This window comes from Anolis sagrei, chromosome 5 (assembly GCF_037176765.1).
Source record: "Anolis sagrei isolate rAnoSag1 chromosome 5, rAnoSag1.mat, whole genome shotgun sequence".
In the NCBI taxonomy this organism is placed as follows: Eukaryota; Metazoa; Chordata; class Lepidosauria; order Squamata; family Dactyloidae; genus Anolis; species Anolis sagrei.
Window position 1 is genome coordinate 18,664,040 of NC_090025.1, and position 26,145 is coordinate 18,690,184.

Consider the following 26,145-nt stretch of genomic DNA (forward strand, 5'->3'; position numbering starts at 1 on the left):
CATATAATAACAGTAATTATTATTAATAAGATTCCAGCACTTCCAGTACTAGTCCATGATACCTTAAGTGCTAATTATGTAATGGTTGCATTGTGGCATTTACCTTCATTCCCCAGGTACATTGTACTGTCTGTCACATTTCACACCTTGGCTATCTATCTACAAGCAGATGTTTAGAAAGAGCCAAAAACATGACAAAATAGTTAACAGGGTACATTGAATTCATCGTTTAAATGTATCCTGCATACTTTAATCTCTTAACATTTTTTGAATATTGAAGATTCTGATCCATTAGGACAATTGATTATTTCCTATGTTGAGTATTTATTTGTGAGGATATCAAGCAAGTTGATAATGAGGAACTCTTGAGAACATGCTTTAGTTGACTTTTCTTTTAATATGGTATAATTATTTTTGGAAAGGATGTTTGGTTATGGTTTGAATTGTGTCCAGCTCCATAAACTTTTTCCCCCAAAGCTTCCTTTCCTGATAAACATGTATTTTCTTACAGATGAGAAGACAGATCTGGTTGCTTGATACCCAAATTGATCCCATTTTTTTTCTCCTTTTTAGACAGCTGGAGATGTTTAGCTGTTCTCTTTTAAAGGAGATTAGTCATCGGAAATGACCACTTTCAATTTCTTAGAAGAAACAGAATCAGACTAAGTGAAAGAAGGTCTGGATTTTTCAACTAAACCTTATGTTTGAAGAAAAATCCCCCCTTTTGATATACCGAATGTTACGTTCATGTGATACTGTGTTCAGATTGCCTCCTTTGTCTATTTCTTTCTAGCTGGGTCTAATAAAGCAGTTTAAACTAAGACATGACATTTTTCTAATGATTACAACCCAGACCCATGTGTGTTCTTCAGATCTTCTGGTCTGAAGAATACAGTGATAAGGTCTTTATTGAAGGCCTCTGGAGTTGCAAGTCAAGAACAAACAACTAGTTCTCAAAATGAACTACAATTTCCATAATATCTCATTTTTTTGTTACTCCATAATCTTTCGCTGTCCCAATTGGTTGTCAAAGTCCAGATTATTAATGTTCTGCCATACCATATTTTCAGCTGCTTTTCAAATGTCCTAGTGTTTCTCTCCTTGTTCCACTTTGTCCCTACCTGACTTCCATTGGTACAATCTTGAGTTCAGAAAAGGAATATAGTATGCACCTGACTCAGAAGAAAAGGGAAGGGAATGAATCTCACACTTCCCTATAGATCAGTGGTTCCCAACCTGTTTTTGAGCAGGGACCACTTTGACTAAGGGACCACTTTGACCAGGAACCACTTTGACCAGGGATCACTTTGACCAGGGACCACTATGATCAGGGATCACTTGACCAGGGACTACTTGACCAGGGACCACTTTGACAAGGGACCACTCTCCAACATTAGAATCATAGAATCAAAGAGTTGGAAGAGACCTCATGGGCCATCCAGTCCAACCCCCTGCCACGAAGCAGGAATATTGCATTAAAAGCACCCGACAGATGGCCATCCAGGCTCTATTTAAAAACCTCCAAAGAAGGAGCTTCCACCACAGTCTGGGGCAGAGAGTTCCACTGCTGAACAGCTCTCACAGTTTGGAAGTTCAGATGGAATCTCCTTTCTTGTAGTTTGAAGCCATTGTTTTGTGTCCTAGTCTCCAGGGAAGCAGAAAACAAGCTTGCTCCCTGTGACTTCCTCTCACATATTTATACATGGCCATCATGTCTTCCTCTCACATATTTATACATGGTCATCATGTCTCCTCTCAGCCTTCTCTTCTTCAGGCTAAACATGCCCAGCTCTTTAAGCCGCTCTTCATAGGGCTCGTTCTCCAGACCCTTGATCATTTTAGTCGCCCTCCTCTGGACACATTCCAGTTTGTCAATATCTCTCTTCAATTGTGGTGCCCAGAATTGGACACAATATTCCAGGTGTGGTCTAACCAAGGCAGAATAGAGGGGTAGCATTACTTCCCTAGATCTAGACACTATGCTCCTATTGATGCAGGCCAAAATCCCATTGGCTTTTTTTGCCGCCACATGACATAGTACCAAAAGAGTTACGAATTGGTTTTTGGTCAACTTTAGATTCGGTTTGGGGTGCTGATTCAGAAAATTGCATTGGATAGACCACATAGGCTCTAGTTTCTGATACAGAACGTATGCCATGGTTCGCAACAGGGAAGGAGTGGCAGGTGGTGCAAAAGGAGTGGAAATAAAATAAAACAAATGAAGAGGAAGGAGGCTCATGGACCAGATTTTCATCCTCATAGCCCACTGGTGGTCCGTGACCCACAGGTTGAGAACCACTTCTATAGACTCAGACAAAAAACCTTTTCCTACAGTTGTGCTTTGAATCTCATACACAACACAAGTAGTGAATGAATGAGATGGAAGGCTGGAGAGAGACTGACGATCTGAGAGATGAACAAGCAGGAGTGCCACCAATGGAGCCTCAAAGGCAGAAGTGAACAGCTGGCAGCAGAAAGCTTCAGTTTTTAATATTTGGATTTTTGGATAAGGGAGACTCAACCTGTACCACTTCACTATCATCCTCTTGACTGCTTCACTTCTCCCTCTGGTCCCAATCTATTGCCTCTACTACCACTGTCTTTCTCTGTGTACTAGTCACACCGCCTGCAGGTCAAATCTACTATCAGGCACAACAACTCTTCCTTGCTGCTTTCAATTACTATAGATTGTGGGATTCTCTGGGACACATAAATGTTGTATAGATAAATATAAATGCACCCCCCCCTCTCTCTCTCTCTCTATATATATATAATGCAACATTTAATATACAATAATAGGAAAATAATGCTCCGAGGCAAAGAATATTAAAGAACATATATCACTTTGACGTATAAATGTGCAATGGACTGCATCTCAGGATGGACATTATGGCAATAGGAAGACATTGCTGTCAGTGTGATTGATAAAAATTGGTCCAAATGTGGTCAGGATAAAAAAAGAATTGACACACATCTAATAAAGGTGTATGATGACTTTGAATAGTTCAATGAATGTGAACCCCATAAAATCAAGGATGTCCACAATGCAAGAAAGAATAATGGTGTAGGTATCCAGTATTCACCTCACTTAATCATTCTTCTTCAGGTGCTATTGTATCAAATAAATAGGGACTTTCTGGCAATGTCATTAAGGAGTCGTGGGAATACAATGGGTTAAACCAATGAGATGGAGTGAGCTCCCACCTGTCAGTTCCAGCTTCACATGTAGAGATATGAGAGAAGACTCCTGCAGGATGGTAAAACATTTGAGTGTCTCCTGGCCAACGTCCTTGCGGATGGCCAATTCTCTCACACCAGAAGTGACTTGTAGTTTCTCAAGTCACTTCTGATGGGAAAAAATGGAGGGTAAAGTTCCTTCCTCTGAGATACAGGCTACAAACCTGGCTAATTGTCGATATTCTCCCATTAGGGCTGACCCTGCTTAGCTTCCAAGATCAGATAGATTTGGTGCATATAGGTTATTTAGGCTGCTGCAAGTGACAATACTTGAATGACCGTTCCTTCAAATACAGTCCTTCAAATAACTTGGAACTAAGATATATTAAAAAGGTGGCTGCAAGTACCTGGGAATGGGTTGGATGGGTAGGTGAGTGTAGAATCATGGAATAATGGGGTTGGAAGAGACCACATGGGCCATCTAGTTCAACCCCCTGTCATGCAGGAAAAGCACAATCAAAGTGCTCCTGACAGCTTGAGGCCCTCTTGAATCTAGTGTAAAGGATCTGAGTCCCATTGGCACAATCTGGCAAAATTGGACCATCTAGAATAGTGGTCATCAACTCGTGGGTCCCCAGGTGTTTTGGCCTACTACCCCTAGAAATCCCAGCCATTTTACCAGCTGCAGGAATTTCCGGGAGTTGAAAGCCAAAATATCTGGGGACCCACAGTTTGAGAACCACTGATCTAGGACTGTGTAGTTGAGGAACCTCATGCATTATCAGTCAGAAGTGCACTACTTCTTTCATGGCAGTCAAACTGCTAACTATTTCAGGTAATTATTGATTAATGTAACATATTCTGTATTTTCAGTTTTGTAAAAATGTACCTACAACCAGGCAAAATTCATCATGACTTATTTGCCAGCTGGAGTTTTCCTACCATGTTAAAAATCTGGGTGACCTGGGTAGATGGCTGAGCAAATGGTAGCAGAGCGAGTCAGTAGTGTGTAGTGCCCTGGACATTGGACTACCATTCTGGAGACCAGGATTCAAATTCCTGCTCAGCCATGAAACCCACAGGATAACCTTGGGCAAGTCACACTCCCTCAGAGAAAGGCAAATGGCAAACCTCTTTTGACACAATCTTGCCAAGCACATGTGATAAGTTTCTCCTTAAAGTTACCATAGGTTGGAAATGACTTGAAAGCACCACATAGCAAACAACAACATTTTTGGTTTTCTGGCTCACTGAGTTTTTTTGTTGGTTTCTTCTCTTCCCTCACTATTGCCTAGTGGAATACCAGGACAAAACATATACTGACATTGTTGGTGATGCTTATTGCTAAGCATTGAATTTTGCTATTGTGAACTGCTCTGAGTCGCCTGAGGGCTGAGAAGAGCGGTATACAAATATAGTAAATAAATAAATAAATTGTTGCTCAGTTTGGAACAAAACAAGTGTGTGAGATATTTATTTATTTATATCATTTGTAACCTGTCCTTCTCAACCCCCGAAGGGGGACTCAGGACGGCTTACAATTGGCAGTCATTAGATTTTTTTTGTCATGTCAGGAGCCACTTGAGAAACTGCAAGTCGCTTCTGGTGTGAGAGAATTGGCCATCTGCAAGGACGTTGCCCAGGGGACACCTGGATGATTTGATGTTTTTATCATCCTTGTGGGAGGCTTCCCTCATGTCCCCATATGAGGAGTTGGAGCTGATAGAGGGAGCTCATCCACCTCTCCCTGGATTCGAACCTGTCGGTCTTCAGTCCTGCTGGCACAGGGGTTTAACCCACTGCACCACCGGGGCTCCAGTTTTGGTCTACTACCAAGTCATTAGATGCCAACAAAGTAACAGTTAGAACACAACGATTCACATAAACAAGTCAACAGAAAAAAATACATTAAAAAAGCAATAAACATACCTTAAATTATTGGCCCTTAAAATATTAATGCAACAAAGTCTGAGCCCACAAATCCACATGCTTGACGGAGGTTAATCCTTTTCCTGAAGCATTCCTCTGATTGAAGATAAAACCAAAGTATCCATCAGCAGCTAGTACCCAAGCAGTGGCTTGTTTTGGTGGAGAAGATTGCCCTGCCATTGTTGATGGTGGTCAACCAGGTGACAGTGTGAAAGCAGCCAATCACTGGCTGTCAAAGGCAGAGGGAGCTTTGGTTCCATCTGCTGCCATGGCAGAGCCAGGGAGTAGTGGGTCATGTTTCCTCCGTCTTTCTCTCTCTCTGTACTATCTGTCTCACCTGTTTGGAAGGCGGTGGAAGAGGAAAAGGGACGCTTGAGTAATTCATACTTGCAAATTGTTATATGAAATGTCCAGGTTTCCATTTCCTGGACTAATGCACCATGCGGAACTTAGTTATTCACTAGATTTTGTGCTTTCGGAATAGTCTGACTCAGTTCTCAGCTCAATAAATGTATCATTTCATTTAAATGATTTTAGAGAGAATGGATGACGATATAAATTTGAATCTGAATCTTTGAATTTTTAAAAATCAAATGTTGATGAATGAGCAGATGGAATGGAAGACATTTATGGGTGAACAGCTGGAAAAGTGATGTGTGTTTCAAATTGATTTGGCCATTTCTGGGGTGAATGGGTTCACAGCTGGACCCATACTTCCCAGAACATCTGCAAGATAAACAAAATTTTGTCCATGGCAACCACATGTTGACAGACATCTGTTGACATGTCTGGAAAATATGTACATATTTCAAATGCATGCAAAATACCCCTTGCTTAATGGGAATATGCTGAAAAATGTGTACAAAAATATTTTGTGTTCATTTGAAAAAAAAGTAGGAGGTCTTATTTTATTTCTCTTTCTTTCTTTTCAACACTTAAACTGAGTATGGACTGGATGTGAAGATGGGAAAGGGTGGATACTCATAGTTGTGGTATGTAGACAATCTATACTACATCATTATGGAAGTTCAATCCCATCTGAGCCTGCCAAGCTTTAGGATCTCTAGGAATGGCACTTCTTCCTATCCCACCAGGTTGACAAGCATGAATGAACCTAGGACAGTGGTTCACAACCTTCCTAATGCTGCAACAGTTCTTCATGTTGTGGTGACCCTCAACCATAAAATTACCTTTTTTGCTACTTCATAACTGTAATTTTGTTAATGTTATGAATCGTAATGTAAATATCTGATATGCAGGATGTATTTTCACATATGCCCAAATTTGAATATTGGTGTGGTGGTGGGGGTTGATTTTGTTATTTGGGAGTTGTAGTTGCTGTGTTTTATAGTTAACCTGCAATCAGAGGGTGCATTCTCCTCTGTCTTGAAGGGACACAAGCCTCCCTCCAGCCTCGCACGCTGTCCCTCACCTACACATGATCATCACACTGCCATGTGCCAAGCATGCTGCTTCTTCTCCTCATGCTGCTGCACCACTCTCAGTCCCAAGTAACATGGGGGCTTTCCCCCCTGCCTTGAAGTGACTTGAAAGTCTCCCTCCAGCCTTGTGCACTCTTCCTCACCCATGCATCCACACCATGCTACCATACACCAAGCATGCCTGCCCTCTCCTCCCCACATGGAGTCTCAGAAACAGCTTTCCCCTTGGCTGAGAGGCCAGCTGAGAGGCCGGCTAATCACAGCATGAGGAGGGCTTCTTGTGGGAGGATTTGCTGTCTGTTTCCAAAAAAGAAGAAAAGGAAAGGTGGAGAGATCTTCAGCCTTCTCTGCCAAAGGGGTTCCTAAGACCATCAGAAATATGTGTTTCTGATGATCTTTGGTGACCCCTCTGAAACCCCCTCGTGACCCCCCCCCCCAGGGGTCCCAACCCCCAGGTTGAGAAACACAGACCTAGGAAAAGGATATCTTGGTGACCTTTTTTTCAGAATTTTATTTGTCTTTAACTATAAATGTTCCATTGTATTCTATGCCTTTTTATTAGCTGTCCTGGCTCCTAGCCTGCTGGAAAGCACCCTGCAAATAAAGTGATAGATGGTGAAAGTATAGCAGCTGCAATTCACTCCAACTTTTTTTGCCTACTACCCACCAAAGACAAGGGATAAGATGAGAAAGAGCTCATTGGCAAGGTATATGCTAAATGTAGCCACTGCCATCTTTCTCCTTCCCTAAAATTCAAATGCTGTCTCGCATTTGTGGGAGGATTTAGCAATTCAAGAATTCCGAAGGGTTCATTGGCTGCCAAACTGCTCTACCGAGCTAAATAATAAAACCGAGAATGAAAGTCCTTTCTCATCAAGCCACACTAATTCCTTAGAATTTCCAAGCAGGAACTCAAGCAAAGATGGGCTGAAATGAGCCACAGAGAAACTGTGTGCTATATTAGCACTGCTCACCCATACTAATAAGACATGTGAACGAAGATGACAAATTGCTCTTGCCGGAGTGTGCAGAGATTCTATGCTGCAAGTTAAATAAAAAGCCAGCTTGGTAATGCAAGTGGGGTTACATTCGACATATTCTTCACACTGTTTTTTCATTTAATTATTTTATGTCACTAGTCAGAGCTCCAGCCGTCCAAGTGGGAATTTACATTCTGAGGATGCATTGCTCACGGCATGCCTCTCACCAGGTTGAACGAACTACATGGATTAAAGATGCTGGGTCTCTTTTTTGTTTTTTGTTTTAACTTTGGCATCCAAGGGATGATGGATCGAAGTCTTTCTGAGTTCAGGCTGTTCTCCCTTAAACTGAATTTCGTTGGCTTTTAGCTAAGCTTTTTCAACTAGCAGGCTATAATATAGTTGACATAACCAATGCAATTGCATTGGAAAGAAATGCAGGGTGATATTACTGCTCATTGGCAGTAAGTACTAAGTGAAGAAGTAGGTACTAAGGCAAAAAAAAAGGATGTGGCCCATAATGCCATGTCCACAAACACAAGATTGGTCCAAGAGACCATGTTCATATGCTATAACCCTGACCCATGATAGTGGTGGGATGGATTCCAGATGGTCCAGCTGAGCCAAAACTAATTTGGCACAGTTCAACTATCAGCCTTACCATTCCTGTTACCCCCGTAGCAGATGTTTGCAGAGCTCTAAAGAGCTCTTGACCATCAGTGCTGACATCAGTGAAAGTGTCATCATACCCAGGGAGGAGGGACCACAAGACTTCTGGTTCATGAGCTCTTACCTCCAACCCCTTTACCTTTAAAATGACAAAGGGTACTTTCCAGAAGCTTTAGAGAGTTTCATTTTGCTACTTAAACCATCTCTGGGTCTGCTTTGGGCTTTTTATGGAAAATGGAATGGACCTACCAATGTCTGGGGTGGGAAAATGGCTTGAAAGTTTGTTCAAGAGGATGCCATTGGTTGTACATTGAATACAAATTGCTTGTCAACAAACCTGTTATGTTCATGTCTTCTTGGTTGTGAGTTTTGCTGTGAGTTTTCTAGGCTGTATGGCCATGTTCCAGAAGCATTCTCTCTTGATGTTTCACCCACATCTATGACAGGCATCCTCAGAGGTTGTGAGATCTGTTGGAAATTAGGAAAGTGTGGTTTATATATCTGTGGAACGTCCAGGGTGGAAGAAAGAACTCTTGTCTGCTTGAGGCAAGTGTGAATGTTGCAAATGGCCACCTTGATTACCATTTAATGGCCTTGCAAGTCTGGCTGGTTGTTTCCTGGGGAATTATTTCTTGGAAGGTGTTAGCTGGCCCTGATTGATTCTTGTCTGGAATTTCCTTGCTTTTTTAGTGTTGCTGTTTATTTACTGTCTTGATTTTAGAGCTTTTTTTAAAAAAAATACTGGTATTCAGATTTAGTTCAGTTTCATGGTTTCCTCTCTTCTGTTGAAATTGTCCATATACTTGTGGATTTCAGTGGCTTCTCTGTTTAGTCTGACATGGTAGTTGTTAGAGTGGTCTAGTGTGATGAATCTAACCTTTTGCCAGGAGGCCAAAGCCTGGAAAGTCAGTAGCTGACATGTTGAGAGATAGGCAAGAGAGCTAAGAGGCAAGAGGGAGGAGTCAGCCGACTCCTGATTGGCTAGTGCAGTCAGGGGAGGAGTTAGCTTTTAGAGGGGAAAAGGCTGTGTCTTTCTGACAAGCTGGGAGAGAAGAGCTTTAAACATCGTAGAGTGAAGAAGTATTTTAGGAAGAGGGAGCTGAGAGGAATTTAGACAGGGAGAACTTTTGAAGTGAGCCTTGTAGTTAAAACATAGGGAAGGCAAAGGTTCCTGGTTCACTGTACAGAAAAGGGTCAGTGAAGGAAAGCCTATTTTGCTCTGTGAGGCAGTCAGTGGGCTGTTCTCAAGGACACACTGTGTCAGTGTAGTGGCCAGTGTGAGGCAAGGAACTCACAGGGAACAAAAGTTAAAGTCTTTAAGAAAGACTGCTTGTCTAAACCAGCTAAGCCTCTGAAATGCATTACGCTTTTGTGCCACTCTTATTAAGAGTTGATTTGTTTGCCAAGTTTAAATAAACCTGTTTCTAATTTTCATCTTAAACTGGTGTCTGCTTCAGTCTGTCACAATCACCAGATCTCAGCAAGTCTAAAGTCATCTCAATTTCAGTCCAGTCAGCAAAAGGAGCAGCTGTTAAAGAAGAACCAAAGGCTGAAATAAACTTTACCTATTTCACATTCACACTTATGTTTTCCTCAGACATATAATTGAGGTGGTGGCGGCGAATCTACCTATTACATCGGTCATTAACAACGTTAACACAGTTGGTCACTTAATAATATTATTGAGGTGGGATAAGAGAGTCTTTCCCCCTTTGTCCCAGCTGTGTATTCTCGTTAAAGTAGTGTCCAGCTGAACGTTAACCTTTACACTGGTGGGCAGTGGTGGGATTTGTTGTCCCCTCTGCCCAAGATTACGTTGATCTTTTTTACACCTAGCATTTCTGTGTTCTCAGATAATATGCTGTGTCCAGGTTGGTTCATTGCGTGCTCTGCTATGGCTGACTTCCTTGGTTGAATTAGTCTGCAGTTCCTTTCATGTTCCTTGATTTGTGTTTACGTGTTGCATTTGGTGGTCCCTGTGTAGGCTTGTCCACAGACTTGTCCAAGTCTCCATAGAGACCACCAAACGCAACGCCCAAACACGAATCAAGGAACATGAAAGGTACTGTAGACTAATTCAATCTGAGACAAGAGTTCTTTCTCCCACCCTGGACATTCCACAGATATAGCAACCTCACTTGCCTAGTTTCTATCAGATCTCACAATCTCTGAGGATGCCTGTCATTGATGTGGGTGAAATGTCAGGAGAGAGTGCTTCTGGAACATGGCCATACAGCCTGGAAAATGCACACCAACCCACTGATTCTGGTCATGAAAGCATTCGACAACACTTTGAAGATCTTCTTGGTTGGCTTCCCATAGCCATCAAATTGGTGACTGTGAGAACAAAATGTTAGGGCCAAAGATAGGACATTGTTCTAATCCAGCTCTTCTTAGACTTAGAACCATATTTTTGTATTCTAAATTAATTATGCCATCTTTCCGCCTCCCTTTCCCATTCTCCTTTTCTTTCTAAGAATGGATGTAACACATCATAAGTTAGATGATGTTCTAGCAGGAAATCAACTTAGCAGATGACCGATAAGACCATAATGTTTGAAAATATATTTGTGGTTCTTGGATGACAACATGGGAAGGTAACCAAGAAAAAGAGACCTGACCTGCATGCTTGATGATTAGAGAGTAGTGGAGGCGGTATGTTATTTGGACACTACTGGCATATCTGCCTAAAACCATATGCAGCTTGCACAAGCAGAGAATAGGGAGCCTGGTATGCAACAGGAGCAATCAATAAATAGGTGGGACAGAGGAGGAGGCTGTGGGAGAATTTGACTGATGAGATGGAAATGACAAACACACTGCCAACAACAGTAAACACAACCAGGCATCTTTCTCACTTGTTGTGGACACATAGGGTGCACAACATTTCCCCCTTGATACAGATATTCCAAAGAAACAAAACAAAACAACAACAACAACATATGGCTTGCATCTGTATGTCTTTAAAGCCCATGTTTCAGACTGCTTTATTTCAGTTCAGTGGTCTCCATATTTGTCTAAGTTCAATTTGAATTGCTCTATGGAGAGAAGCACTTCCATAGAATATCGGAGAGCTGCTGCTTTCAGACCCATTTACAGCACTGTGCTTTTTGGATGTCACGTTTCATACAGTGTTTTGCCTGAAATGTTAGAGTTCAGCCAACACAATTGTTTCTTTCAGAATCAGCAGCGCAAGCTAAAACCAGGCCTGTCTGTGGGGGTGGAGAGAAACTATTTTGGCATATGTTATGGAACAAGCCTGCATAGATTTCATTCTTGGGAGCCAGCACGGCATACTGGTTTGAGCATTGAACAATGACAAGGATTTGAATCCTTGCTCAGATATGGAAACCCATTGGGTGGCTTTGGGCAAGTCACACTCTCACAGCCTCAGAGGAAGGCAATGGCAACCCTCCTACAAATGAATCTTTCCAAGGCCCTTTCTACACGGCTGAATAAAATCCCACATTTTCTGCTTTGAGCTGGAATATATGGCAGTGTGGACTCAGATAACTCAATTCAAAGCAGATATTGTGAGATTTTCTGCCTTGATATTCTGGGTTAAAGGGCTGTGTGGAAGGGCCCCAAGATAACTCTGGGATAGAACTCTGTGATAGTTTTGTCTTTGTGTTGACAAAAGTCCAAAATGTCATGATGGATATTGGGTGGGTGGGCTGTAAACAAATTTCCTGCTGTCAGACCCAATAATGTTTTTAAAAAGCCAAAAAGAGAATATGCTGGTTACATCTCTTACATTATAGGCATGACAGTTCCTAATCGATTGATGTAAAATATTCCCAGGGGGACTTTTCACAGTTTTGCTATTTTTCCCAATCCCCGACAATGGCATGAGTGACCAGAATATCAGTATTTCTCACCGTGTCTCTGGTAGAGACATGCTTTTGAACATGGTTCTTTAAAGAATCATTTAATTATTCTTTCTCTTTTTTTCTTTCCCACCTTTCTCCCATCATGAGAGTTGAAATCGATCAAACTGTTGGATCAAATTGCTCATATCCCTAGATATTTGTCCTTTCTCTAAATCTTCAGACTTTTTCTTGTGATTGTGATTGGATATATTCCAGAGCTTTAAATAGTTCCTCTTTTACTGTCTGGGGTATTCTGGGAGCTGTGGTCTGGGAGTTGTAATCTAAAGATGACTGCTGTCATTTTTTACAAATTTGTCAAGGGCAAATGGGGAAGAGCAATAACACTAGGCCAGCTGTGAAGAGATCTTTCTCTGATTTTATCCATGTCCAGGGTTGCCAGATTGGATATGAGATAGGAATCCTGTAACTATACTTGCTAACAGAGCCTAAAGCACTATAAAGCAGAACAGTGGTACAGGTTGAGCATCCCTTGTCCGAAATGCTTGGGACCAAAATGGTTCTGCAATTTGGATTTCTTGGGGTTTGGAATACACTACTGGCATATGCATTATGCAGAAGGGAAAGAGATGCACCTGAATGATATATGTTCTTGTTTTTCAGTTATTGGTCCTTTTTTGGCCTCCATTCTGTATTTTTTTAACTCTTTGGAGTTGATAGGAGTTGTAGTACAACTCATTTGGAAGAGTCCCAATTCAGCCCAGCTCCTTAAGCCCCTATGAGGAGCGGCTTAAGGAGCTGGGCATGTTTAGCCTGAAGAAGAGAAGGCTGAGAGGAGATATGATAGCCATGTATAAATATGTGAGAGGAAGCCACAGGGAGGAGGGAGCAAGCTTGTTTTCTGCTTCCTTGGAGATTAGGACAAGGAACAATGGCTTCAAACTACAAGAGGAAAAACTTTCTGACTGTGAGAGCCATTCAGCAGTGGAACTCTCTGCCCCAGAGTGTGGTGGAGGCTCCATCTTTGGAAGCTTTTAAACAGAGGCTGGATGGCCATCTGTCAGGGTGATTTGAATGCAATATTCCTGCTTCTTGGCAGGGGGTTGGACTGGATGGCCCATGAGGTCTCTTCCAACTCTTTGATTCTATGATTCTATGAGTCCATATTACAGAAGACAGGTGTACAGAATATGAAGGTTTTTCGTTGCACTAAACCAGTGGTTCCCAACTTTTCTAATGCCACAACCTCGTCATACAGTTCCTCATGTTGTGGTGACTCCCAGCCACAAAATTATTTTCATTGCTACTCCATAAGTGTAATTTTGCTACTGTTATGAATTGTTATGTAAATATTTGATATGCAGGATGTATTATCATTCACTGCACCAAATTTGGCACAAATACCCAATATCCCCAAATTTGAATACAGGTGGGGTGGGGATTGATTTTGTCATTTGGGAGTTGTAGTTGCTGGGATTTATACTTAACCTACAATCAAAGAACATTCTGAACCCCACCAATGATGGAATTGAATCAATGATGGAATTGAACCATTCAGAGAGCACTATGAACCCAAACACTGATGGAACTGGACCAAACTTGGCACGAATACTTAATATGCCCAAATGTGAACACTGGTGGGGTTTGGGGAAAATAGACTTAACATTTGGGAGTTGTAGTTGCTGGGATTTAGAGTTTACCTACAATCAAAGAGCATTCTGAACCCCACCAATGATGGTTTTGAACCAAATTTCCCACACAGAACCCCCATAACCAACAGAAAATACTTTGTTTTCTGATGGTGATCTCTTTGACACCCCCATGTGACCCCCCCCCCCACAGGGACCCAACCCCTAGGTTGAAAAACACTGCACTAAACCTTCCTATGAAACTGAAAGTATACTGTTACTTTAAGAGCATTGTCTTAAGTGATACAACAAGTAACCTCCTCTCCCTCCTCTTTTAAACTACAAAATGACTCTTCTGTTGTTGCTTCTGCCACTTTACTGCATTTCATGTCCAGGAAAATCCATGCTAATGTTTTCCTAGGAATTAAACTGAAATGTCAGCTACAAAGTAATGGCACTTACTAGTTGGCTTCCTCCAAGGAATGACCCACATTTGCTTTTGAGGATTTTGGGTCGACTCCAAAATACTGGAGGATGGAAAAAAGAACTCCACTGATCTGTATCAATGTAGTCTTGGACTCTGAGGAGTGCTGCCCATAACAATTTTATCCATGTTGTGTCTGAAGATAAAAAATTACGGATTTTTATTTAATGATTAGCATATCTTATAGACCTTGAAAATGGGTGTCTTGCTGGGCTGTTGTGGATATTTACAGAAATCAAAGCTGCTTGTGGGATGATGGGAATTAAACTCTTAGTTACAGGATATCTTCTGGCTAATTATTTTTATGTAGGTAGCAACCAGAGACTCCAGCCGTATTATCTCTGTGTTTCTTAACACATATTTTGTTCTTGTCCTTTTGTTCTCATGTATTGTACTGCAGCTAAGCTAGATTGAAGTAGGATGACAAACAGTTTTAAACTAAATGTGTAGTTTGGACTAGATGGCTAATTTATAATTATTGATAGCTAACCATTTTAAAGTACGCTAAATACCCTAAAGCCGTGGCTTCCAACCTTTTTGTTTGACAAGAGACCACTTTGACCAGGGACTACTCTCCAACATTAGTACCAAAAGGGTTACGAATCAGTTTTTGGTCAACTTTAAATTCGGTTTGGTTATTTGGGGTGCTGATTCAGAAAATTTCATTGGATAGAATACATCAGCTCTAGTTTCTGATACAGAACATATGTCATCCAGTAGTCGCCATCTGTTCACACACAGAAAACCATATTTAATAACATATAGAGCCATGGACCTTCTTTTAGGTCTTGTGGCCCAACAGTGGGCCATGGCCCACAGGTTGGGAACCCCTGCCCTTAAGGCACCAGATTTCATCTGTTTATGGAAGATAAGCAGTTTCGGCTGTTGGACTGGAGTCTGCTAACAAATTGTTGCATATTTACACATCATTTCTCATCTCTGGTGATCCTAAAATGACTGTATAAAAGGCTTTTCTTGGTAAGGTTTGTCCAGAAGTGGTTTGCCATTGCTTTCCTCTTGGGCTGAGAAAGTATAACTTGTCACACAGGTTTTCATGGTGAAGCAGTTATTTGTACCCTGGTCTCCAGAGTCATAATCTAACACTCTCATTACTACATCACTTTGACTCTGTCTACCAATGACTACCAGATATTATAATCCAGATGGAGGAACTGGTCAAACCACCCCTGAATACTCCTTCCCTAAGGAAAGACCGTGAAATGCATGTTGTTCCCACACCCCGATAGGTGACTTCAAGGCATGCACACACATACATGGATGGAGGGGGTTGGACTGGATGGCCCTTGTGGTGTCTTCCAACTCTGATTTTATATATACATATACACAGACATTTAAATCTAGCTTATCAGTTTCCTGTTGGGCAGTTATGAATGTGTAGCCTGGGGTTACACAGTCATGACTGTTTCATATTCATGATCCTTTCATAGACCCTTGTTTAGGGGCTATGTAAAGACTGAAAGTCTATCTGTCTGCACTTACTGGGAAGCAGCCACTGCAGTCAATGGGTGTCTGTCCCCCTGTCACTCAGGAAGCAGGTGGCTGACATTTTCACCCTCCTGCATGTGAGTGATCATCAACATGACAGAGAATTGTGACAAGGGCCCTTCTTCTGCCTGTCAGACCAGAGATCACTCATAGCAAAGGATGGATATGGCAACCAGCTGCATCCAGAGTGAAACAGGGACAGACTTCCATTGATCACACTGGCTGCTTTTCAGTAAGTGGGAATGGGGGAATAGTTATGCACAGCAGCATAACTACACATATGTACACAACATACAGGATTCTGGTTAATATTTGTAGTGGTAAATACAGAAGTAATATTGGTGATATTGGGAATATGGGAATTTGTTCTCTGGCAGTCTTAATCATGGCTGAAATGTCAGTCCTAACCAAACTTCCCAGAAAGTAAGCCCAGTAGAACACAATGGAATAAAAGCATAAATGATGCCACTGCAGGAAAAGCACCGAGTCCAAATTAACAGACATGACTTCATTCTTTTGGGATTCTTAAGCTTGTAGTTTGGTGAGGCAGTAGAGCTCGTTGGCTAAGAATTTCAACCCATCTCTCTAAAATGCAAACTCCAGAATTACACAGAAAAGAAACATGGGTGCATCTACAACAGGCATGGGCAAACGGTGCCCCCCCAGGTGTTTGGACTTCAACTCCCACAGTGTCTTAACAGCCTCAAGCCCTTTCTTTTCCCCCCTCAGCCAAGTGGCTGAGGGGGAAAATGGAAGGGCCGAGGCTGTTAGGAATTGTGGGAGTTGAAGTCCAAAACAGCCAGAGGGCTGAAGTTTGCCCATGCCTGATCTTTTCGTTGTTTATTTGTTCATTCACTTCCAATTCTTCATGACCTCACGGACGCTAGAGCTCCCTGTTGGTCATGGCCACCCCCAGTTCCTTCAAAGTTGAGCCAGACACTTCAAGGATACCATCCATCCATCTTGCCCTTGGTCGGCCCCTCTTCCTTTTTTCCTTCAATTTCCCCCAGCATCATTGTCTTCTCCAAGCTTTCCTGTCTTCTCATTATGTGGCCAAAGTACTTCATCTTTGCCTCTAATATCCTTCCCTCCAGTGAGCAGTCAGGCTTTATATGAATATGAACTGGTTTGATCTTCTTGTGGTCCATAGCAAGAAGATCTACACCAGACATCCTCAAACTGCGGCCCTCCAGCTATTTGGGCCTCCAACTCCCAGAAGCCCTAATGAGCTCGTTATATTGTCAGAAATTATGGGAGTTGAAGGCCCAAACAGCTGGAGGGTCACAGTTTAAGGATGCCTGATCTACACCATAGAATCAATGCAATGCGATCCCATTTGAACTGCTATGGCTCAGTGCTATGGAATTCTGGGAGTTGTAGACTTACAAGGTGTTTGGTGCTATCTACCAAAGAGTCCTTGTGCCTTCTGAGACTGCAACTTCCAGGATTCCATAGCATTGAAGTATGCCATTTAATGTGGTGTCAAACCACATTAATTCTACAGTATAGATGCACCCATGGTGGTTCAAAAAGGAATCTTAATATGTAATGTGTGAGAGCCCCAATTTAACCCCTTATTTAAAATCCAGAATGTTCAGATGACCTCCTCACCACCCCTCATTTCCTTCCATAATGTAATCAAGTGATGTTATATTTCCTATCCTTCTACAAAAGATGGTTCTCATTTGTTGGGGAAGAACTCTAGTTTTGTTCATAAACAGCTTTGCCATCAACAATTTGAACAAGAAAAAGTAGTAGTAGCAAGCCCTGTTTCTGCATTTAAATCAAAAAGTCAACTTTACCATCTAAAGAGAGTGATAGATAGGGTGAATACAGAGTTACTGCAGAAAATGGCCTCCTCTTTTGTTTCTCTTGTATTGTGACAACATCATGTTGTGCTTTCTTCCATCCTTTGCAAAAGGAAGCCAAAGGAGAGATGCTATGGCATGAAGTCAGACAGTGATTTTACACATTCTGGGGAAAAGCTGAAGGAACTGAAGCGGGGTGCTTTGAGCTGTGACAAATATCATGTATAGCTTTGTCTTTGCACTGATTCTGCAGCTGTCCTGATTATTTATCTGGAGTGAATCGGAGGAACCAGCATGGACTATAAAACATTGTGCCGGCTCCTTAAAATAGAAGCCCATGTGGAAACATCTCTTATGAGAAATTCCTGTAGTGCAAAAAAATGGCTGTCATTTTTATTTGTAAACATGCTATCTGCATTAATATTTTACGAAGTGACAAACTGCTGAGCTTCAGGGGCTAATTTCTTTGATGCCCACGTGTCCGGATGCTTCGCCAGACTTCCCCGGCAATTGCCGCGGTTGTAGGTATGACCTCTGGAAGGTATATTGCCCGTGTTAGACAATTAAAGCTTTCAGAGTTCCCAGGAGTGTGATTTTGCCTGGGGCCGTGTTCATCAGAAGAATGACACTAATTTGGCACTTAATGTAGGCAACAGCAAGCATCCGTGTCCTTCTCTCTCCAGGAGCCAAAAACCTCACAGAATGAGTTTCCACTTTGATTTTTATCTAGTTTGCTACCTTGTGAGAATTACTATTTATTCACTCACTCCTCCTCCAATTAGAATAAGAAGATAAAACAGAAATGGATGTATTTATCCATTGCCTCCAGATCTGTTTTTAAGGTTAGAGAACTCCTTGACCTTGGCAGCCAGGTACTCGCAGGAAGAGGCTACATTATGTTCCTGATATCTTATAACTGAAAAATCATTAAAACAGAAGACTTTTTAAGCACTGTGTTCAATGCAACACACTCTCAAGGGATGGTGCACAAGGTAGAGATTGCAAACAGCCTTAATATTTCTTAGTTTTTGATGATTTAGTATACTTCTTATTTATATTGCCTAAGGAGGTTGAACTACACTGAAACTGTGGTTGTCCAATTCTACCAGATCATTTGTTGTAGGAGGGTTTTACCACTCCAGGGTGTGTTTTGAAGGCCTTGATTCCTCCTGTTTCTGATTCTGGAGTCCATGTATTTAGATCTGTTCAGCTCTTCTTAAAGGAGTATTTCCAATGGGATGTTGATGAAGTTGATGATGATTAGCAGATGATGAGTAGAGTGATAGATATGGTGTTGGTGAGAGCATTTGGACTTCTTCACAGATGATCTCTTTATCTCTTTGATTCCTTTGAAAACTTCTCATTGTGATATTCGTGCATAGTATGGTAGAGATGCAAATAAAACTTTCATCTTTTGATGGGAAAGGTTATGGGGAAGTCAACCTCTACATGTTTTTTGCACCAAAAGAGTTTTCCCCAAACAGAATCCATTTTCTTTCTTTTGCAACATGTCCTTTGTAATATTTTTGAAAGGCTCTAAATGGAAGGCTCAATATGGAATTTGTATAAAAACTCTCATTTTATCCAATGGGAAATATTTTGATAGTTTTCATTTCTGTAATGAAGAAATGCATGGATATTTACTGCTGCACCTCAGGCCCTCGGGCTGCCCTGGGGACTAGAGCAATGGGTTGAAATTATAGGAAAGGAGATTCTACCTGAACATGATGGCCATGTATAAATATGTGAGGGAAAGTCACAGGGAGGAGGGAGTAAGCTTGTTTTCTGCTGCCCCGGAGACTAGGATGCAGAGGAATGGGTTGAAATTATAGGAAAGGAGATTCCACTTGAACATTAGGAAGAACTTCCTGACCATAATTGCTGTTTAACAGTAGAACTCACCACCTCGGAGTGTGGTGAAAGCTCCTTCCTTGGAGGCTTTTAAACGGAGGCTGGATGGATATCAGTCAGGAGTTCTTTGATTGTGCTTTTCCTCTGTAGCAGAATTATGTTGGACTAAATGCTCCATGTGGTCTTTTCCAACTGTTTTATTCTAGGATCTGTATCAAGCAAAGTGCAGTGTAGCAGGTGCAATATGTGCTTGTTGTGCAATCAGGAGAAAATAGGATATTCTTGCATGAAAATACTCAGGAGAAGATTCTCAGCATACTCTTGTAAGATGATAAGGGGGGAAATAACATTTATTGTTTGAGGAAAAGAGTAAGAGGAGGCTTCAGGAGAAGAGCCCCTGAAAGTTGGCTTTCAGGTATGGATGTGAGTCATCCTGAGGCAGGAGCCTCATGGACACAACCTTTCCAGATGAAGAGCAATAAGGTGGAAGGAGAAAGTAATCTCTGTAGTCAAGAAAGAAGCAAAGGGACTTGAGTTCATTAATTCAACAAAGAAACATGGATGAAGCTGTGTTCAAACTATTGTATTAAAGAAAGGCTGTTATATCGTGGAAACATTTGATTCTGATTGTGGATGTTTCCCAAAACCCAATAAAGGTCACCAAGTAAATGACTTTCCATGGTGACCTATTTCCCCTTTATAAAAAACCTCCAAAGCACTGATGTTGTGTGAAGAAGTCTGTAGAAGTATGTGTTTATTTTCAAACCATTTCATTCATGAAACAAAATAATGAATAAATTTCAAGATGAAAAGGTATATTTTATATAAGACAGACTGTATAATTAGCCACTATAAACAGAAATGATACAGTCAGTGACAATTTTCCTTAACTTTGCCTTTAACAGAAAGTAACTATGAAAGATTGAATAAGAATGGAGCACAAATGCTGTTGTCCAAATTCTTGCCAAACATAGTAGTGCAGGATCTGTAGTCCTTCAGATGCTGATGGACTGTAACACCAATCATTTTGCACCATTGCACTCGTGCTCAGGTGGGATGGTGTTCAACCCCATCCAAATCAAGTACCAGAATTGCTGGATCTTATTATTATTTTCAAACTGAGATGCAGATTTAACTTTGACTTGAATTGGGGAAGGGGGGGTGGTGGTGGTGGAATTACAGATTGATCTAAGATTACTTGGGACTGTCATATTAGTTGTACAAAAGACGCTCCAAACAAATGTTATTTCTAGTGTCATCACTTCATTTGGTCTTTCAGAGATGTATGGATTTTTTGATTCTACTTTTTTATTTTCCCTTGCTACAGTGTTTTTTGGAGCAAGCCTCTTACAGGAACAGCCATTTTGTAAGCAAGTTCACATAGTCCATGATTCAATTATCACTATAAGGTTGTAACATTATGATTCCAGTTTAACTCTCATGTTTGCATCATGTGGATTCTTCAGATTGGGTAAGGCACTCACATTCTCTGGCTGAGAATTCTCGATATTCCTTTCTAAACTGCAGATTCCAGGATTCCATAGGATCCAACCATGGGAGTTAAAGAGAAGTCACTATTCTGTAGTTATATCATTTGAAAGGGCCCCAGGCCTGAAGAAATAGGAAAGGAATGGCCTTGATAGGAATAGGAGAAAGATATGAGCTGCTTATTCCATGGATGGTTCACTCTTAACTCTGGAAGAAAAAAGACACAAATGATTTTTTTATCCTTGAGAACCAATCCCAATCTTGTCATTGGGTCACTTTATCCTTCTTCTGTCACCTCTTTTTTCATCAATATGTCTGCCTTCCCATTTTCCTTGTTATCGCTGTCTTGGTCTTATTATTACTGCCACAGACTTGGGTTATGAATCTTTCCCTTTGCAGCAGAGGAGAGAAAATTATGGAGGCCTTTTGTCTTTGTGTGCAAGGATGGAGGGAAAAGAGAAATTTCCTTTCCTAAGCCATGCTAATGAAGGAATAGTTGGTGTCTTTTCATAAATGAGTAATGAATCAGTTGTGTAGTGTGATTTTGAGTAATCAGAAATTGAGGAATCTATCACTACTATTTTCTCCTACATTTGAATTATTTAAGTCCCCTGTAGTTCCCTTGTTCCATTGTAACTCTAGCAGTCCTTGCTATCTGGTGTGTTTAAATTAGGGGCTCAAATTGCATCAAGACATTGCTTACTGTGAAAGCTGATACTGGTGTGTGTGTATGTGTGGTTGATTTCAAAGAGCATTTTATTGGAAAGATTATCTCCTGGCTTATTCTTTGGAAGATGTAATTAAAGTTCTTGGAACAAATGGATCTTTGTTACACTACATTAGGACCCAGATTTTCTGTACTGTTTAGCATCACATCAAAAGAAGTGCTAGTCGCTTCTGCTTGGGTTGCTGGATGTATAATACAAGGTGATGAAAGATTTTATTCAGTTCAAGAAAAGTTTGCAAAAGGAATATTTCAAAGGAGGCAAACTAGACAAGGGTAGCAGCAGCAAGAGGAAAATGATGCAGTGGTTGACAATGAAGAAGAACAAAACAGATAAAAAAGGCACAAGGCTAGGCCATATACTAATAGTTGCAAAGCAGGTGATATTAAATGGAATTACATCATGATCCAAGTTGTAAAGTATTTTTGACTGACAGAAAAGGTTGGCTTCAGGATACTTCCTGAGTGTTGATAAAAACTATCCATCCTGAACTTTCAGAGAATTGCATATATATCTGAGATATAAGTCTTATTACCTCAACAACCCTCACCCTCTTTGTTTTCCCCTTGCAACATATTAGACATTTGTAAAGATGCAACTTACCAATAACTAATCCATTATCCCCAAATGTTTCCCTTTCCTTCCCTTGTTCCCCCACCCCTCACTCTCCTAGTACATTGTATAAGAAAATTATTTGGAAAGAAGTCACAGTAAACCCCCAATCTAAGTGTTTGCATTTCTGCTATATTGCTGAGCTTCATTTTCGACATGTAGAAAGAAGGCAAAAGCTTCAGCAAAGAAACTGAAAACAAAGAAGCTCTCACCTCTGTCCAGGGCATTTGTTTACTTCCACCTTATGTTTATTTATTCACTAGTGACATCAAAGCACACATATACTGACTGGTGACATCAAGCAAATGTCTTTTCCAAGAGTTATGGTAACTCAAAGTAGCTCCAAACCATTCAAGACATGGCTGGGAGAGGGTTGCTTTTGTCCATTCCGGATTTTACTCTGAACTTTAAATGATCTATTAAAGGTGCTGAATCTGTAGGGGAGGGAATAGGGTTTGGCAAATTAGATATGACTTTATGCATTCACCTTCAGGGTAGCTGCATGAATTTAATAGGGTTTTCTTAGGCAAGAAATATTTCCTGGAGGTGGTTTTGCCATTTTCTGCTTCTTAAATAGAGCCCATAGCATTTGGTTGTCTCCTTTAAAATTTAGGCTGAAACCTTATGTCTGCTTCACAGTCATAAGAGCCACCAGTTGTCAGTCAATGTGTTGAAATGGGCTCTGGATGCTTGCTGCTCATGGACCAAGTGCTGATCGAGGCTTTTTTGGTGCTTCTCACTCAGTTTATTTTTATTTATTTATTTATTTCTTGCATTTATTGGCCGCCCCTCTCAGCCCGAGGGCGACTCGGGGCGGTGAACAACAACAAAGAAGACAGTGTACAGTGAGCCGTGACGATACAAACCAGACAAATACAACATAACACATACTTATACTAAAAATCCGCTTCGTCAGGTCCTGGGGTCATAGCCAAAATTCGTAGTCCTAGTTCATTCCATTGTCATTCAATACACTCAGTTGAAGGCCTGCTCGAAGAGCCATGTTTTCAGGCCCCTGCGAAAGGCCATCAAGGAGGGCGCCTGTCTAACTTCAGCAGTTGAGGCTCTCCTGATCAGACATTTCACCAACCATCTGGTTAGACTGTCCCTTCCTCCACGAAGTCTAAAAAGCACAGTACCACTACAGTTCATATCTTTTTTCTTCCTTCATTTCCTTTATATATATTTCTTCCTTCATTTCTCTCCTCCATTTTTTCTTCTCATACTTTAAAACCATACTTTTAAGTAACCTTTAAAAATTCTGAGTTTTTGGCAGGGGAGTCTTAGGTTTGTTGGTACACCTCTTTTGCATCATGATTTTGTTCCTTTTTTGGTTTATATTGAGTTAAATAGAAAACACATTATTTTATTTACGCAGAATAAAATGGTTTCTGAAAGACAAGGATGAGCCACTTGTCCTTGATTAATGTTTGGGTGACTATAAGCCAAATATGTAAAAGCACTCAAGACAATTCGTACAGCATCTGGAGACTTTGAATATGGATGAATGCACCCAAATGCATTCAACGTGAACTGTGTCTGGTTTCATTTCCACTTTTACCTCCTTAATTTAGCGCAGCTTTTTATGCCTTAAGACTTCCTGTGCCAAAGAAACAAAAAATAAATAAAATAAAAGCCCCCCTAAAAACTATTCGAAGATGTTTTCTGCATTCTCCCAACATTTGTTTTCCTCTTCAGCAAAAACCCTCTTCACATAACAAGAGTCATTTATGCATAGAGCATCCAAAATCTATATGACTCCTCATATCATGTAGGCTTCTAAGCCTCTTCTTTCAAAGTCTCTTAAATGGACTTGTGAATCCCGACAACCATTGTCGCATGGGTTCTCACCTTAGCTATGGAAAGGTGGTATACAAAAGCAGTAAATTGCTTCCATGCCTAAAGCATCTATCGTATATGCATAGTTAGGTTTTCTTGGGTTTCTCAGATCATTTGGGCTTCCGGTTTAGGAGTATCCATCTCCATCCATTGGCTGTTTGCTGATATCACATAGTAAAGTGGCACCAATAACTCTCCCAGGTTGAGAGCTACCCTGGTAGAAAGCAAAGTATATGGGTTGTCATTGCAGTATATCCATCAAATCCGTTTTGGGCTACGCTATGCTAATCCTGCACCATCAGCAATGCTGGCTGATCAGAGCTGAATGCAAGAAACATCAGGAGGGTCACAGTTGCCTACCTCTGCTATTGTATATCCTTTGTTAGGTGACTGAATTGCACCTTGCTACATTCCAAATGTAGGCTTCTAATTGGTGCAGTGGGTTAAACTGCTGAGCTTCCAAACTTGCTGACCGAAAGGTTGGTGGTTTAAATCTTGGGAGTGAGCTCCTGCTTGTTAGCCCCAGCTTCTGCCAACCTAGCAGTTCAAAAAAATACAGATGTGAGTAGATAAATAGGTACAGCTTTTACAGCAAGGTAATGGTGCTCCATACAGTCTTGCTGGCCACATGACCTAAAAGTTGTCTATGGACAATGCCGACTCTTCATCTTAGAGATGGACTTGAGCACCACCTCCCAGAATTAAACACGTCTAGATTTAATGTCAGGGGAAACCTTTACCTTTACCTTACATTCCAAATAAAAATTAACTTTGGAAGAGAGTTCATGGGGCTCATCCACATTATACAGTTATATTGTTATGATTCCATTTGAACTACCATGGATTTGACTCTGGATAATGTGGTTTTAATAATTGTTTTAATGCTGCTGTTGTTTTTTGAGCTTTGATGCATATGTTTATTTTTATTGTATTTATGTATATGGATGGCATCGAATTGCTGCCTTTTGTGAGCCGCTCTGAGTCCCCCTGATGGGGTGAGAAGGGTGGGATATAAATGTAGTAAATAAATAAATAATAACAATAATTCCCATGCTATCCTGGAATTTGGAGTTTCATATGTGCATTTAGATTTCTCAGCCAAAGAGCTCCACAATTTCCTGGATCCCATATGATGTTGCCATGAACGCTATAATAGAATACAGCATTTGTAATTGTAGAGGGTGAAGACATCCATGGTTCATCCACATCTGTGCATATAGAATTGGCCTTGAGAATGCACTCATAGTGCTTACAAGAAGCACAGTTGAACCAATCCATGCTTCATTTGTTCTCTTTGTCACGTGTGATTATTTGTTTCACTGTAAAATGATGGTTTGCTGTATGGACAACTAACTAATGTAGCTTCTCTTCCATCCCTTCTTCTGTGTAACCAGGAGAATCTGCTGGCCTCATTATGGAAGAGCACAATGGCTCTGCGGAGAGTCCCCAGCTGAGCCAAGGACGGCATGTTGCCATTAAGTGTGGGTGGCTAAGGAAGCAAGGAGGCTTTGTGAAGACTTGGCACACACGCTGGTTCGTACTTAAAGGGGAACAGCTTCATTATTTCAAAGATGAGGATGAAACCAAACCCTTGGTAAGTACAGAATGTTAAGATGTTAAGGTGAGAAAGAGTGATGGGGAGAAGAGAGAAAGGGTCTTGGTCTGGTTAAACAACTCAACATTAAAATGCACATATTTGTGAAAATACGTAGAAAAAGTGTACTTTCATTGCAAAATACCAATTACTGGGAGTGAAGAGAAAAATCAATAGGAATTTGATATAAAACTGGGCTGGAAAAACACCAGTGGGGATTCTGAGCAACAAAAAGGAGAGTGGTGGGTTTTCACATCTGCACTACATATAATGTAAATCTCTGCTTAGTTCAAAAAGAGAAGCTGAGCTGAAGACTTCTGCTTCCCTAACTTTATTTATTTATCTATCATATCAGAAGCTAACTAAGGGTACAGTTGAAATGTATTTAAAAAACACAAAGTTTAAAAACTTGGCATTATACTAAATGCCCATTGACCAGTAGCTGGCCACTTGGAGTGCCTCTAGTGTTGCTGTAAGAAGGTCCTCCATTGTGCATGTGGCAGGGCTCAGGTTGCATTGTAATAGGTGGCCTGTGATTTGCTCTTCTCCGTACTCAAATGTCATGGACTTCACTTTGTGGCCCTAT

General features: G+C 41.0%; 1 protein-coding gene across 2 annotated transcripts in view; it reads left to right on the forward strand.

The window, feature by feature from the left end:
- The window catches only part of ARHGAP24 (Rho GTPase activating protein 24), a 394,377-nt gene that overhangs the window by 71,633 nt on the left and 296,599 nt on the right, over positions 1-26,145 (forward strand). For both annotated transcript variants that reach the window (XM_060779286.2, XM_060779285.2), the window contains exon 2: positions 25,360-25,559. In XM_060779286.2, coding sequence (XP_060635269.1) covers positions 25,380-25,559 — 180 coding nt within the window. In that variant the 5' untranslated portion in view covers positions 25,360-25,379. The remainder of the gene's footprint in view (positions 1-25,359; positions 25,560-26,145) is intronic.